Source organism: Bombina bombina, chromosome 2 (assembly GCF_027579735.1).
Source record: "Bombina bombina isolate aBomBom1 chromosome 2, aBomBom1.pri, whole genome shotgun sequence".
NCBI classification, from domain to species: domain Eukaryota; kingdom Metazoa; phylum Chordata; class Amphibia; order Anura; family Bombinatoridae; genus Bombina; species Bombina bombina.
The window spans coordinates 118,414,230-118,429,077 of record NC_069500.1 but is presented as its reverse complement, the minus strand read 5'-3'; the positions used below and the strand labels follow the sequence as shown (position 1 = coordinate 118,429,077).

Genomic DNA, 14,848 nt, shown 5'->3' with positions numbered 1-14,848 from the left:
ACATCGCCGACCCCTATATTATATTTATTAACCCCTAATCTGCCCCCCTCAACGTCGCCGACACCTGCCTACACTTATTAACCCCTAATCTGCCGAGCGGACCTGAGCGCTACTATAATAAAGTTATTAACCCCTAATCCGCCTCACTAACCCTATCATAAATAGTATTAACCCCTAATCTGCCCTCCCTAACATCGCCGACACCTACCTTCAATTATTAACCCCTAATCTGCCGAGCGGACCTCACCGCTATTCTAATAAATGTATTAACCCCTAAAGCTAAGTCTAACCCTAACACTAACACCCCCCTAACTTAAATATAATTTACATCTAACGAAATAAATTAACTCTTATTAAATAAATTATTCCTATTTAAAGCTAAATACTTACCTGTAAAATAAATCCTAATATAGCTACAATATAAATTATAATTATATTATAGCTATTTTAGGATTAATATTTATTTTACAGGCAACTTGGTATTTATTTTAACTAGGTACAATAGCTATTAAATAGTTAAGAACTATTTAATAGCTAAAATAGTTAAAATAATAACAAATTTACCTGTAAAATAAATCCTAACCTAAGATATAATTAAACCTAACACTACCCTATCAATAAAATAATTAAATAAACTACCTACAATTACTTACAATTAACCTAACACTACACTATCAATAAATTAATTAAACACAATTGCTACAAATAAATACAATTAAATAAACTATCTAAAGTACAAAAAATAAAAAAGAACTAAGTTACAAAAAATAAAAAAATATTTACAAACATAAGAAAAATATTACAACAATTTTAAACTAATTACACCTACTCTAAGCCCCCTAATAAAATAACAAAGCCCCCCAAAATAAAAAATTCCCTACCCTATTCTAAATTAAAAAAGTTACAAGCTCTTTTACCTTACCAGCCCTGAACAGGGCCCTTTGCGGGGCATGCCCCAAGAATTTCAGCTCTTTTGCCTGTAAAAGAATAAATACAATACCCCCCCCCCCCCAACATTACAACCCACCACCCACATACCCCTAATCTAACCCAAACCCCCCTTAAATAAACCTAACACTAAGCCCCTGAAGATCTTCCTACCTTGTCTTCACCATCCAGGTATCACCGATCCGTCCTGGCTCCAACATCTTCATCCAACCCAAGCGGGGGTTGGCGATCCATAATCCGGTGCTGAAGAGGTCCAGAAGAGACTCCAAAGTCTTCCTCCTATCCGGCAAGAAGAGGACATCCGGACCGGCAAACATCTTCTCCAAGCGGCATCTTCGATCTTCTTCCATCCGGAGCGAAGCGGCAGGATCCTGAAGACCTCCAGCGCGGAACATCCATCCGGACCGACGACTGAACGACGAATGACTGTTCCTTTAAGGGACGTCATCCAAGATGGCGTCCCTCGAATTCCGATTGGCTGATAGGATTCTATCAGCCAATCGGAATTAAGGTAGGAATTTTCTGATTGGCTGATGGAATCAGCCAATCAGAATCTAGTTCAATCCGATTGGCCGATCCAATCAGCCAATCAGATTGAGCTTGCATTCTATTGGCTGTTCCGATCAGCCAATAGAATGCGAGCTCAATCTGATTGGCTGATTGGATCGGCCAATCGGATTGAACTAGATTCTGATTGGCTGATTCCATCAGCCAATCAGAAAATTCCTACCTTAATTCCGATTGGCTGATAGAATCCTATCAGCCAATCGGAATTCGAGGGACGCCATCTTGGATGACGTCCCTTAAAGGAACAGTCATTCGTCGTTCAGTCGTCGGTCCGGATGGATGTTCCGCGCTGGAGGTCTTCAGGATCCTGCCGCTTCGCTCCGGATGGAAGAAGATCGAAGATGCCGCTTGGAGAAGATGTTTGCCGGTCCGGATGTCCTCTTCTTGCCGGATAGGAGGAAGACTTTGGAGCCTCTTCTGGACCTCTTCAGCACCGGATTATGGATCGCCAACCCCCGCTTGGGTTGGATGAAGATGTTGGAGCCAGGACGGATCGGTGATACCTGGATGGTGAAGACAAGGTAGGAAGATCTTCAGGGGCTTAGTGTTAGGTTTATTTAAGGGGGGTTTGGGTTAGATTAGGGGTATGTGGGTGGTGGGTTGTAATGTTGGGGGGGGGGGTATTGTATTTATTCTTTTACAGGCAAAAGAGCTGAAATTCTTGGGGCATGCCCCGCAAAGGGCCCTGTTCAGGGCTGGTAAGGTAAAAGAGCTTGTAACTTTTTTAATTTAGAATAGGGTAGGGAATTTTTTATTTTGGGGGGCTTTGTTATTTTATTAGGGGGCTTAGAGTAGGTGTAATTAGTTTAAAATTGTTGTAATATTTTTCTTATGTTTGTAAATATTTTTTTATTTTTTGTAACTTAGTTCTTTTTTATTTTTTGTACTTTAGTTAGTTTATTTAATTGTATTTATTTGTAGCAATTGTGTTTAATTAATTTATTGATAGTGTAGTGTTAGGTTAATTGTAGGTAATTGTAGGTAGTTTATTTAATTATTTTATTGATAGGGTAGTGTTAGGTTTAATTATATCTTAGGTTAGGATTTATTTTACAGGTAAATTTGTTATTATTTTAACTATTTTAGCTATTAAATAGTTCTTAACTATTTAATAGCTATTGTACCTAGTTAAAATAAATACCAAGTTGCCTGTAAAATAAATATTAATCCTAAAATAGCTATAATATAATTATAATTTATATTGTAGCTATATTAGGATTTATTTTACAGGTAAGTATTTAGCTTTAAATAGGAATAATTTATTTAATAAGAGTTAATTTATTTCGTTAGATGTAAATTATATTTAAGTTAGGGGGGTGTTAGTGTTAGGGTTAGACTTAGCTTTAGGGGTTAATACATTTATTAGAATAGCGGTGAGGTCCGCTCGGCAGATTAGGGGTTAATAATTGAAGGTAGGTGTCGGCGATGTTAGGGAGGGCAGATTAGGGGGTTAATACTATTTATGATAGGGTTAGTGAGGCGGGTTAGGGGTTAATAACTTTATTATAGTAGCGCTCAGGTCCGCTCGGCAGATTAGGGGTTAATAAGTGTAGGCAGGTGTCGGCGACGTTGAGGGGGGCAGATTAGGGGTTAATAAATATAATATAGGGGTCGACGGTGTTAGGGGTAGCAGATTAGGGGTACATAGGGATAACGTAGGTGGCGGCGCTTTGCGGTCGGAAGATTAGGGGTTAATTATTTTAAGTAGCTGGCGGCGATGTTGTGGGGGGCAGGTTAGGGGTTAATAAATATAATACAGGGGTCGGCGGGGTTAGGGGCAGCAGATTAGGGGTACATAAGTATAACGTAGGTGGCGGTCGGCAGATTAGGGGTTAAAAATTTTAATCGAGTGGCGGCGATGTGGGGGGAGCTCGGTTTAGGGGTACATAGGTAGTTTATGGGTGTTAGTGTACTTTAGGGTACAGTAGTTAAGAGCTTTATGAACCGGCGTTAGCCAGAAAGCTCTTAACTCCTGCTATTTTCAGGTGGCTGGAATATTGTCGTTAGAGCTCTAACGCTCACTTCAGAAACGACTCTAAATACCGGCGTTAGAAAGATCCCATTGAAAATATAGGCTACGCAAATGGCGTAGGGGGATCTGCGGTATGGAAAAGTCGCGGCTGAAAAGTGAGCGTTAGACCCTTTAATCACTGACTCCAAATACCAGCGGGCGGCCAAAACCAGCGTTAGGAGCCTCTAACGCTGGTTTTGACGGCTACCGCCAAACTCCAAATCTAGGCCTATGATTGCAAAGATTGTATATGTGATGTATTTCTGAGCATACTTGATTAATTCACCTGGGCAAAGGTATAAATGGTGCTGAATCGATTCTACAGTTATCAATTGTTTCTGCCCGAGGAAGCCCTGTGAGATGCTGGGATGAAACACGTGTAGCAGTTGTTTGCAAATGGTTATATGCCTGTGAAACTGGCTGTGTAAATTGCAGCGAATATTACTTCTCTAGGACAGGGGTCGCCAACCTTTTGGGCCTCAGGGACCAATAAACTCACAATTTTGAATCCCATGGGCCATTAACATGGTTTTTTTTTAAAAAAAAGGTACAACCCTCTATAATGTGTGTGTCTATATATATATATATATATATATATATATACATACATACATACACATACTGTACATAACTATTATAACCATAGCTAAGTTTACATTATGTATATATTTACACATTTTTAAGAATTAAAAACTAGAAACCACAGGGCCCAGGTGCAAGAATCTGAGAAGGGCCCCCACCCACCCCCCCAAAAAAAGTGAATTTGATACATATCTTTTTTTTTTTTTTTTACATTTAACACAGAAAAAAAATGTGAATCAGATTACATGTCTACAGTCTGTGAGATGGTCTGACCCCCTATGACTGTATATAGTGACACTGTTTAACCCACCAGTACTGTATATAGTGAGTTAGTGACACAGTCTGAAATCTGCCGGTGAGATGGCTGGCCTGACCCTACCCGCCCCAGTACTTTATAAAGTGACCAAAGTAGTCTGTGACATGGTCCAGCCCCCCCTTCTGTATATAGTGGTACTGTATAGTGACATATAGTGTATAGTGGCAGGTCAACGTTTTTTTATTGTAAAAAAAAATTTTTTATTTTTTTTTTAAGCTGGGCCCCCACGCTTGGGGGCCCAGTCACAATTGAGACCTCTGCACCCCCTGTAGTTCTGCCCCTGGTGCCAACTATTTAGCTGGAAACAGAGAGGTAGAAAGTGAGGGGGAAAATAATTATGTTTAAAAGGACCACAAGACTTCTAAGTCACCTCCCCAGTTAGGAATTATTCAAAACTACTTATGTTATGATCATGGACAGACATTGGAGTCATAAATTAAGTTTATAACAGAAATCTCTCAATATGGATGTGAGCTAACCACGACTGATGTTACTGGCAATTACATAATACTGGTGGGATATGGCTCATCTGCTGGATGGCAATTACTGGAATTCAGGTTGAATGCTTTGTGAGCAGGAAATTTTTTATAAAAATATAAAAAAAAAAGAAAAAAAAGAAGATGGAAGGGAGGAAGACAAATAGTGATGTAAGTCTATCTAAGGAATTAGGAAAACTTTTACAAATAGACATGTAAGGGAAGAAAATAAATGAAATATGAAAAAAAAGTATTTTCTTTTTTTATATACTTTAATTCCACTATTTCAAGCCAAGACTATACCAACCTCTGCTGGCTTTAGAATGGAAGCATCTTCCTCTGAACAGCGCGCTGGGTGGGAGAAGTTAAAAATACAATCTAGCTACGCAAGTTGCGCAGTACTATGCAATGTGCGTAGGGAGATTGTAATTTGACTCCTCCGTCGGTTTTCACTGATGTCCAGCCAGGCACTGTAGGGAGTTGTGGCACAACAGGGGTGACACCATCAGAGGAGATTAATTCCTGCTTGATGGTGTCAAGGACCACCAACATCTTCTCGTGGACCACCAGTGGTCCATGGACCACTCTTTGGTGACCGCTGCTCTAGGAGATTGAACCCCTCCCTACATGAGTGGTGCTGTAAGAATATTAATTTCTGGATACTTTGGAAGCGGACGGTAACCACCGATCAGAGACACTGTGATAATACACTGAATATGTATTGCGCCTATGACTCATGACAACAGGCGAGAGGAACACCACTCAGAGCCTGAAAGAGGCAAGTCCAGCGTTCAGTGAGATTTGCAAGTCGAGGGTGGTGAGTGTTCCATGCTCTATTTCCAGGGGCGTCTTTAATATTGACTGGACCCTGGGCAAAAATTTTCTTGGGCCCCCTCCCACCCCATGCAATTTCGCTCTCCACCCCAACATCCCAAAAAACAACTAAATAATTGTAAAAAAAATGAAATAAATTGCAATATGTGAAACTGGACCTAAGCAGTACTAATAAGTAAATATATAAATTCCTCCACTGTGGATTTATTTAATATTCTTTTGAATGTGGTTCTGGTGTGAGGTTAACTAACAAGCTTCAGTTGGTTGATCTTAGGGCCACAGCAGAAAGAGCAGGGCTAAGGGGACCAGCAGAATGGATGCTGTCTGCCCAAGGCTGCATGGATACAGTGTGAGATGAGTCACACAGCCTCAAGACTGAAGAGAGCAGTGTATGCAGCTGCACACATGCTCAAATCCTCACGCGCCTGCCGCTCCAGCTTTCTGCTGCATGCGCCTACAGTCAGCCCTACCCAGAAACAATCCCCACCACCAGAGCAGTTACCTGGTAACAGTGGTAACCCCTGTAGGACCTTTTCTGATGCAGTGGGATTGGCTGGATGCATTCAGTGCTGCACAGTGCACATCTAAAACAGCATATGGCAATAGCTTGGCATGTCACATGACACCAACACGGTCTGGCACAGTTTTTTAAAAAAATATATAAGCAGAATACTTTTGACTGTGACAGTATTAACAATGAATGTGTGTGTTCCCCATGTCACATCAGCAGTCTGGTATGAACCAGACTCTTGGGCCCCTCAACAGAGACAGGGCCCTTGGCAGCTGCCCCTTTTGCCCTGTGTTAAAGACGGCCCTGTCTATTTCATTACGGTCCAGTGAACTTGATCTCTAGGCGGACCGCTGTTCGTTTACCCCGTTCAGTGTCCAGCTTTAAGGGAGGTGAGGGATATTCTGCGGAGTCCTTGCTTTATTTTGACGAAATGTCATGTTACATTCACACTGGATTAAAGAAGATGTATCCATTTATCATTCCGTGTAACTGGGGTTGTTACTTTTGGATACAAATCATTTTCTGAACACCCTATACGGTACTTCTTTTGTGTATATTGGTACCTTTAAAGGGACACTAAACCCACATTTTTTCTTTCATGATTCAGATAGAGAATACAATTTTAAACAACTTTCCAATTTACTTCCATTATCTAATTTGCTTCATTTTTTAGATATCCTTTGTTGAAGAAAGAGCAATGCACATGGGAGAGCCAATCACAGGAGGCATCTATGTGCAGCAACAAAAAGCATATCTAGATAGGCTCAGTAGCTGCTGATACTGAGCCTATCTAGATATGCTTTTCAGCTAAGAATATCAAGAGAATTAAGCAAATTAGATAATAGAAGTAAATTAGAAAGTTGTTTAAAACTGCATGCTCTTTCTAAATCATGATTTTTTTTTTTAGGTTTTATGTCCCTTTAAGTTGTTTTTCATCTATTGAATGAATTAGTTGCTTCGTTGATGCTCTTAAAGGACCAGTAAACACAGTAAATTTGCATAATCAACAAATGCAAGATAACAAGACAATACAATAGCATTTAGAATTTCAAATGAGTAGTAGATCTTTTTCTAACACATTTCAGTTATGTATATTTCCACTCCCCCTGTACCATGTGATAGCAATCAGCCAATCACAAATGCATATACGTATAGTCTGTGAGTTCTTGCACATGCTCAGTAGGAGCTGTTGACTCAAAAAGTGTAAATATAAAAGACTGTGCACATTTTTTTTAATGGAAGTAAATTGGAAAGTTGTTTAAAATTACATGCTGTATCTGAATCATGAAAATTTAATAAAACTTGAGTGTCCCTTTAATATGAGGTTGCTGGGTAAGGTGTACTACTTTTTCTGTTGATTTAATAAATATATATATATATATATATATATATATATATATATATATATATATATATATATATATGGTATATTAAGGTATGTTATCACTTGTATCCAATGTACAAATGTTTGTTTTATTCTATAGAACCTCAAACAGTATTTCAAGGTACCTGCAGCCCAGGCAAAAAACAAGTGGGATCAGAGTGTGTTTGCATGTCTCCAGAACAGGATTGTCGGTAAGCAATGTTACCAAGAATCAACGGATTGCATCAGCTTGGCATTTTGTGTTTAACAGCTTACCTTACATAGGCAAATACAGAGAGATAAGCATGTAGCGCATTTGTGTTTGATTTTCTGTTCTATATAGCTCAAAAAGTAATGTCTAAGAATAGATTAGTCTGTGGTGCAGTTTATTGTCAGGTTTGGACAATGTAAAATCACTGGCGATATACAGTATATATTTATAGAAAGAAGAGAGAGTTAGGAAACTTTTAACCCCTGCATTCTTGTTCCTCTTCAGCCCGCTGGTATTTTTACTCTAATTGTTAAATGGGATTGGTTGAACTAAGGTTCCATGAACACAGTATTTATTAACTATTGATCTTCACATCAGACCTCTACAGAAAACTTGAAGGAGTTATTATACGATCAAAGCATCTTACAGCATTCAGTATCATTTTTATTATGGAATTTGTGTCCAATAACTAATTATTTTCTGTTTGTTTTTCAGTCATTATACAGAAGATATGTGCGTTTATGATACAGCTCTTGACAATTACCTCACAATGTCTCGTTGTCGGTTCTTGGCTGAGAAGTGCCTGGGAGTAAGGCAGCTCCATTTCTTGGATAACGGACCCTGTGGAGATATTGACCTGAGCTGGGTACGTGATAGGATAGCCCTGTCTACAAGCAGCGTGAAGAAAGTGTCTTGTGGATACGATTTCTGTTATGACTGGGAGGTTTGCTCAGGTATGACCTACTTTGGTATGAATTGTTACTAAAATTGAAAAGTTAAGCCAATTGGTCGTAGATTTCTATTGCAGTGGAAAAAGATCTTGTGTAGTTTTTAGAAAATAAAAAAAGAAAACAGACATTTTTCCTCAGAAAATTCTAGAGCTTTCTTTAAATACTACAGACTCAGCTGTAAATTCACTGCCTTTGATATTTACTGGAAATGTAAAGATTCAGTTGTAAACCAATGTTATCCCCAACTACATAGTGCAACCTTACCTCTCCTTTAATGGCACCACCCAAGAACGCCTTAGGGCCACCACCTACAAGTCCCCCTTCCTGAAAAGCCTCCACAAAATTTTACTGAAGCTATACTAGGACCATGACCTGATCTGTGGATATGGTTCAAGTGGCCCTTGGTTTTCGAAAGTAAAAACAGGGCATATAAAGGGAAAGAAAAGCAGCAGGGGTATAGATCTAGAACTAGGACTATTCTTAAAGGGACACTGAACCCACATTTTTTTTTTCTTTCATTATTCAGATAGAGCATGCAATTTTAAGCAACTTTCTAATTTAATCCTATTATCATTTTTTCTTCGTTCTCTTGCTATCTTTATTTAAAAAAGAAGGCATCTAAGCTTTTTTATTGATTCAGGCCTCTGGACAGCAATTTTTTTTATTGGTGGATGAATTTATCCACCAATCAGCAAGAACAACCCAGGTTGTTCACCAAAAATGGGCCGGCATCTAAACTTACATTTTTGCATTTCAAATAAAGATACCAAGAGAATGAAGAAAATTTGATAATAGGAGTAAATTAGAAAGTTGCTTAAAATGTCATGCTCTATCTGAATCACAAAAGAAAAAAATTTGGGTTCAGTGTCCCTTTAATTAAGTGATTAAAGAGACATTCCAGCCAAAATTGGAATCCACATGGATGCATTTCAGTTTAGAATAGAAACATTGTTGTAATACACATGTATTAGCAAAAAATAATCTAATATACAAGCTATAACTGTTTCAAAAGTGTATTTAAAGGGACATGATACCCAAATTTGTTCTTTTATGATTTAGAAAGAGCATGCAATTTTAAACTTTCTAATAAACTTCTATTATCTAATTTGCTTCACTCTCTTGATATACTTCCCTGAAAAGCATATCTAGATATGCCCAGGAGCTGCTGATTGGTTGCTGCACATAGATGCCTCATGTGATTGGCTCACCCATGTGAATTTCTATTTCTTCAACAAAGGGTATCTAAAAAAAATGAAGCAAATTAGATAATAGAAGTAAATTGGAATGTTGTTTAAAATTGTATTCTCTACTTTAATCATGAAAGAAAATGTTTGGGTTTACTGTCCCTTTATGTATGCATTGTGCACCAGCATTTTATGCACAGCACTTGCTCATAGAGCCTAAGGTGCTTGTACCACCTAGTAATGACTCAATTTGTTAACCGCTGACATGATACAAACCCCATTGGCTGTCTGAGCAGCTACAATATTTAAAATGCTGGTGCAGTGAGAATATCTAACCATGCTTCACATGCAGAGAAAAATGTTAACACTAATACAGTGATAACTTTTACTAGAAGCGTTTTTGTCAATACATTTATATTGCAAATATGCTCTATTCAAAGATGTAATTAATCTATGTGCATTTAAATTTTGACCGGAATGTCCCTTTAAGATAATGAAATCCTGTATTTTTGAGTTTTGAATTACCAGTTATAACACATATGTTCCTTGTCTAATGTTTTTTTTTTTATTAAATTATTGTTTTTACTATCTATTCTGTCTAATGCACTTTCATCTTTTCTATGTTTTATTCATTAAATACAATGGCCCCTATTTAAGAAAGTCTGGCGGACCTGATCCGACAGTGCGGATCAGGTCCACCAGACCTCGCTGAATACGGCGAGCAAAACACAAGAGCTGCTGTTGCAACGCCGCCCCCTGCAGACTCGCGGCCAAAGGGTCACCAGCAGGGGGGTGTCAAACAAACCCGATCGTACTCGATCGGGTTGATTTCCGGCGATGTCCAGGTTATGGAGCAGCGGTCTTTGTGACCGCTGCTTCATAACTGCTGTTTCTGGCGAGCCTGCAGGCTCGCCAGAAACACGGGGCATCAAGCTCCATTCGGGCACATAGTGACCAGCATTAATAAATAGGACATATAAGTGCAAAAAGAAAATTCTGTACTGTGTTAGAGCATTTTATTATTGCACTATTGTTGCATATAATAATGTATTTAACCAACCCCTGCAAATGAGGTTACACACATAGTTAAAGTCAGCTCCACAGCAGCAATGCACTACTGGGAGCCAGTTGAACTGGTGAGCCAATGTCCAGAGGCATATGTGTGTAGCCACAAATAACTAGCTACTACCTAGCTCCCAATTGTGCATTGCTGCTCCTGAGCCTACCTACATATGTTTTTTAGCAAAGGATAAGAAAAGGAAACAGTAAAAATCGTAATAGAGGTAAATTTAAACGTCTCTAAAAAATGTAATGCTTTTTCTATACCATGTTTAATTTTGACTTTAATGTCCCTTTAATATGCTTCTTTTATGTCAGCAGGATCACAGTGTTCCTGCCTTTTGCCGTACAATTGCCCTGAAAACAAAGACCAGCAATACTGCATCAAGATCGGAGCCGCACGAAGAGAAAGAACCGTCAATCTCTGCTCACTGGGAGCCATAAAATGTTCCAAGATTAATGCAGAAATACAATATAATGGTCCATGCACTGCCTGAGACGAGATTCACCACTTATAGCTCCGTTGTATTTTTATATATAATGATCGCTAACGATTAATACCATTAATGTATTAGGTGCTAAACAAATACTTCTGTATATTTTACTTTTTTCCCTTTAAATTGAGCTTAACAGTGAACACGCAATTATTTTTTATAAAATGACTTGTTTTTTTTAGTTTTATTTTATTTCATTTTTTTTGCTTAATTTCATCCGTTTGACATGATTTATTGTAAAACATTAATTTATGAATCTTCTTAAAAGTAGAAAGTTACAACAGTAAAAATATTTTGTTTTCTGGCAATTTGCTTGTACACTTTAACTGAGCTCAGCTTTGTTTTCATTCTGCAAGTTGTTTTTTTGTGTTTGTTTTTTTAATAATCTGAATTATGGAGGAGAGTTCCCTGTTTTTATTTTCAAGAAAAGTTTAAAATATTAGCCCTTATATTGCCAAAAAATCTCATATCACTATTTTGGGCCCTTACAATATAAGGCTTATATACCTCAGTAAGAAATAATAAAATTCATACACACAGAGAGAAGTGCACTCACAGGAATGAACAACTGTCTCAATACCATTGTTAGCCTGTTCTATGGTGATTTACCACCTGGGTGCAGCTTCTTTTAGCCCAGTAATGCTTTTCACAGAGTAGAAGTTTTCTGTAGTTTATCATCTGATCCCACCTGTCCAGCGCCGAAATACCAGGCAATTCCTCTCTGAACAAGGAACACAGCAACCCCAGACGATCGTTTCGGCCTTCATTGGGTCTCGTCAGTGAGGTGTAGCAGTATTCCTCTAAGCACACTGAGCAAGGAGTCCACGTCTGGTTGCCCCTTTTTCCCATAGGGAGGCTAAATACACACAGAGAGAAGTGCACTCACAGGAGGGAACAACTGGCTCAATACCATTTTTAGCCTGTTCTATAGTGATTTACCACCTGGGTGCAGCTTCTTTTAGCCCAGTAATGCTTTTCACAGAGTAGAACTTTCCTGTAATAATAATACAATTCATGTATAACTATATGAATGTGTCAAGATCTTCTGAAAAGGGAATACACTGTAAGGGACTTTATAAAGCCCCTTATGGACCCTAATGCTGCTGTTTCCGCACGAGCCTTCAGTCTCGATGGAAACAGGAGTTAAGAAGCAGCGGCCTTAAGACTGCTGCTCCTTAACTCGTCCACCAGCTATGAGGCGGCAGACAGCAATCCGCCCAATCGTATACGATTGGGTTGATTGACACCCCATGCTAGTGGCCTATTGGTCGCAAATCTGCAGGGTCGGCATTGCACAAACAGTTCACCAGAACTGCTTGTGCAATCTTAAATGCCGACAGTGTATGTTGTTGGCATTTAGCAATGCAGGGCTGACATGATTTGCTATAGCGAATCATGTCCGCCGGGGTATGATAAATCTACCCCTAAGTATTAAACAACATAGCATTGCACACGCCTTGAAACTACAAGAAATACAGCTTGAAAGCATTTACAAGAGCTGACTGGATATTTCTGTTATTTTTTTGTAAACATGTAATAGGCTTATGGCCTAACAATAGCTATTCAAAAGTCAGTGGCTGCTTTCAGTTATATTGTTGCCAGAGTGGGCCCCCCCCCTCCCAAGTATAATGGCTGAACCTCATGTGCTCCCCCAACTGTGATTGTTCCTCGTTTTCCCACCCCATTCTGCCCATGGCTCCATGCCAGCCCACCTATGACACACCCCCAACTCCACCCACAGACCACACAGCCATGACTGTTGATTGTCTGGTACCCCCCTATCATCATGGCACCCTTTTACAACAACTGTGGGCCTCTAGTAAGTGCCCTGCTTATAACAACTAAGCTACTTTTTTAGTGCAAAGGTAACATTTTTTGATAAAGGCACAAATGTTCAAAGGAACAGAACATATGTATGTTTATAACATGCCTCCCAACCTTCCTGGATCATGGGTATTAACACAAGTTGGGAAATTCGATGACCCTCATTCCTGTTTTTTTTAGGTTGCCTATCCCCTCATATAACACATCTTGACTCTGCTTAACCCCACCCCTGCCTGCCCACAGCAAATCCATGGCCCCTCCCCTTTCATCACAGCTCCACCCACCTAACACCAGTAGGCTACTCACGTCTCTGCCCTGGAAAGCCTGCAGGAAATATTACGATTATGGTGCCACAAAGCTTAAGTTTTAGTAACATAACATGTATTAGGGAAAGTGTGTATAAAAAACAGAAACTAATAATTGTTTTCTGTACTGTTATAGTAACAAATTTAAAGAAAATAAAAGTGGAAAAAAATAAAATTGTGTTATTATTTTTTTAACACTTGCAAAGTGATTAAACATTTAATTAAAGAGAAACAATGCACTATTGGGACATAGAAGAACTCATCTGATGAGACAATGACAAGAGACACATGTAAGCAACCACCTATCACCAGCTAATACCTAGTAGTGCATTACTGCTCCTGGGCCTGCCAGGATATGCTTTTCAATAAAGAATACCAAGAAAACAAAGTCAATTTGATAACAGAAGTAAAATGAAAAGGTTCCTAAGATTGCAAGTTTTGAACCATTAAAGTTTAACACCTAGATTTAGAGTTCTGCGTTAGCCGTCAAAAGCAGCGTTAAGGGGTCCTAACGCTGCTTTTGGCCGCCCGCTGGTATTTAGAGTCGGCTAGGTAAAGGTGTACCACTCACTTTCAAGCCGCGACTTTTCCATACCGCAGATCCTCTTACGCCAAATGCGTATCCTATATTTTCAATGGGATCTTCCTAACGCAGGTATTTAGAGTCTTGGCTGAAGTGAGCGGTAGACCCTCTACCGACAAGACTCCTAACGCCCATGGAAAGGCTGTAGTTAAGAGCTTTATGGGCTAACGCCGGTATATAAAGCTCTTAACTACAGTGCTCTAAAGTACACGAACACCCATAAACTACCTATGTACCCCAAAACCGAGGTCCCCCCACATCTTCGCCACTATAATAAATATTTTTAACCCCTAATCTGCCGACTGCACATCGCCGCCACCTACATTATCCCTATGAACCCCTAATCTGCTGCCCCTAACATCGCCGACAGCTACATAATATTTATTAACCCCTAATCTGCCCCCCCAACGTCGCCGCCACCTAACTTCAAGTATTAACCCCTAATCTCACCGCTACTATAATAAATGTATTAACCCCTAAAGCTAAGTCTAACCCTAACACCCCCCTAAATTAAATATAACTTTAATCTAACGAAATAAATTAACTCTTATTAACTAAAGTATTCCTATTTAAAACTAAATAAAATAAACCCTAATATAGCTACAATATAACAAATAATTATATTGTAGCTATTTTAGGATTAATATTTATTTTACAGGCAACTTTGTATTTATTTTAACTAGGTACAATAGCTATTAAATAGTTATTAACTATTTATTAGCTACCTAGTTAAAATAATTACAAAATTACCTGTAAAATAAATCCTAACCTAAGTTACAATTAAACCTAACACTACACTATCATTAAATTAATTAAATAAATTAACTACCAATACCTACAATTAAATAC

At 38.8% G+C, this 14,848-nt stretch overlaps 1 protein-coding gene across 3 annotated transcripts in view; it reads left to right on the top strand.

The window, feature by feature from the left end:
• The window catches only part of LOC128648516 (complement component C6), a 119,287-nt gene extending 105,712 nt beyond the window's left edge, over nucleotides 1–13,575 (top strand). For 2 of the 3 annotated variants that reach the window (XM_053701235.1, XM_053701234.1), the window contains exons 16-18: nucleotides 7,730–7,820; nucleotides 8,315–8,553; nucleotides 11,112–13,575. In XM_053701235.1, the coding sequence (XP_053557210.1) occupies nucleotides 7,730–7,820; nucleotides 8,315–8,553; nucleotides 11,112–11,290 (509 nt within the window). In that variant the 3' untranslated portion in view covers nucleotides 11,291–13,575. The remainder of the gene's footprint in view (nucleotides 1–7,729; nucleotides 7,821–8,314; nucleotides 8,554–11,111) is intronic. The other variant, XM_053701236.1, reaches the window with a different exon arrangement.
• The last annotated feature ends 1,273 nt before the right edge of the window (nucleotides 13,576–14,848 follow it).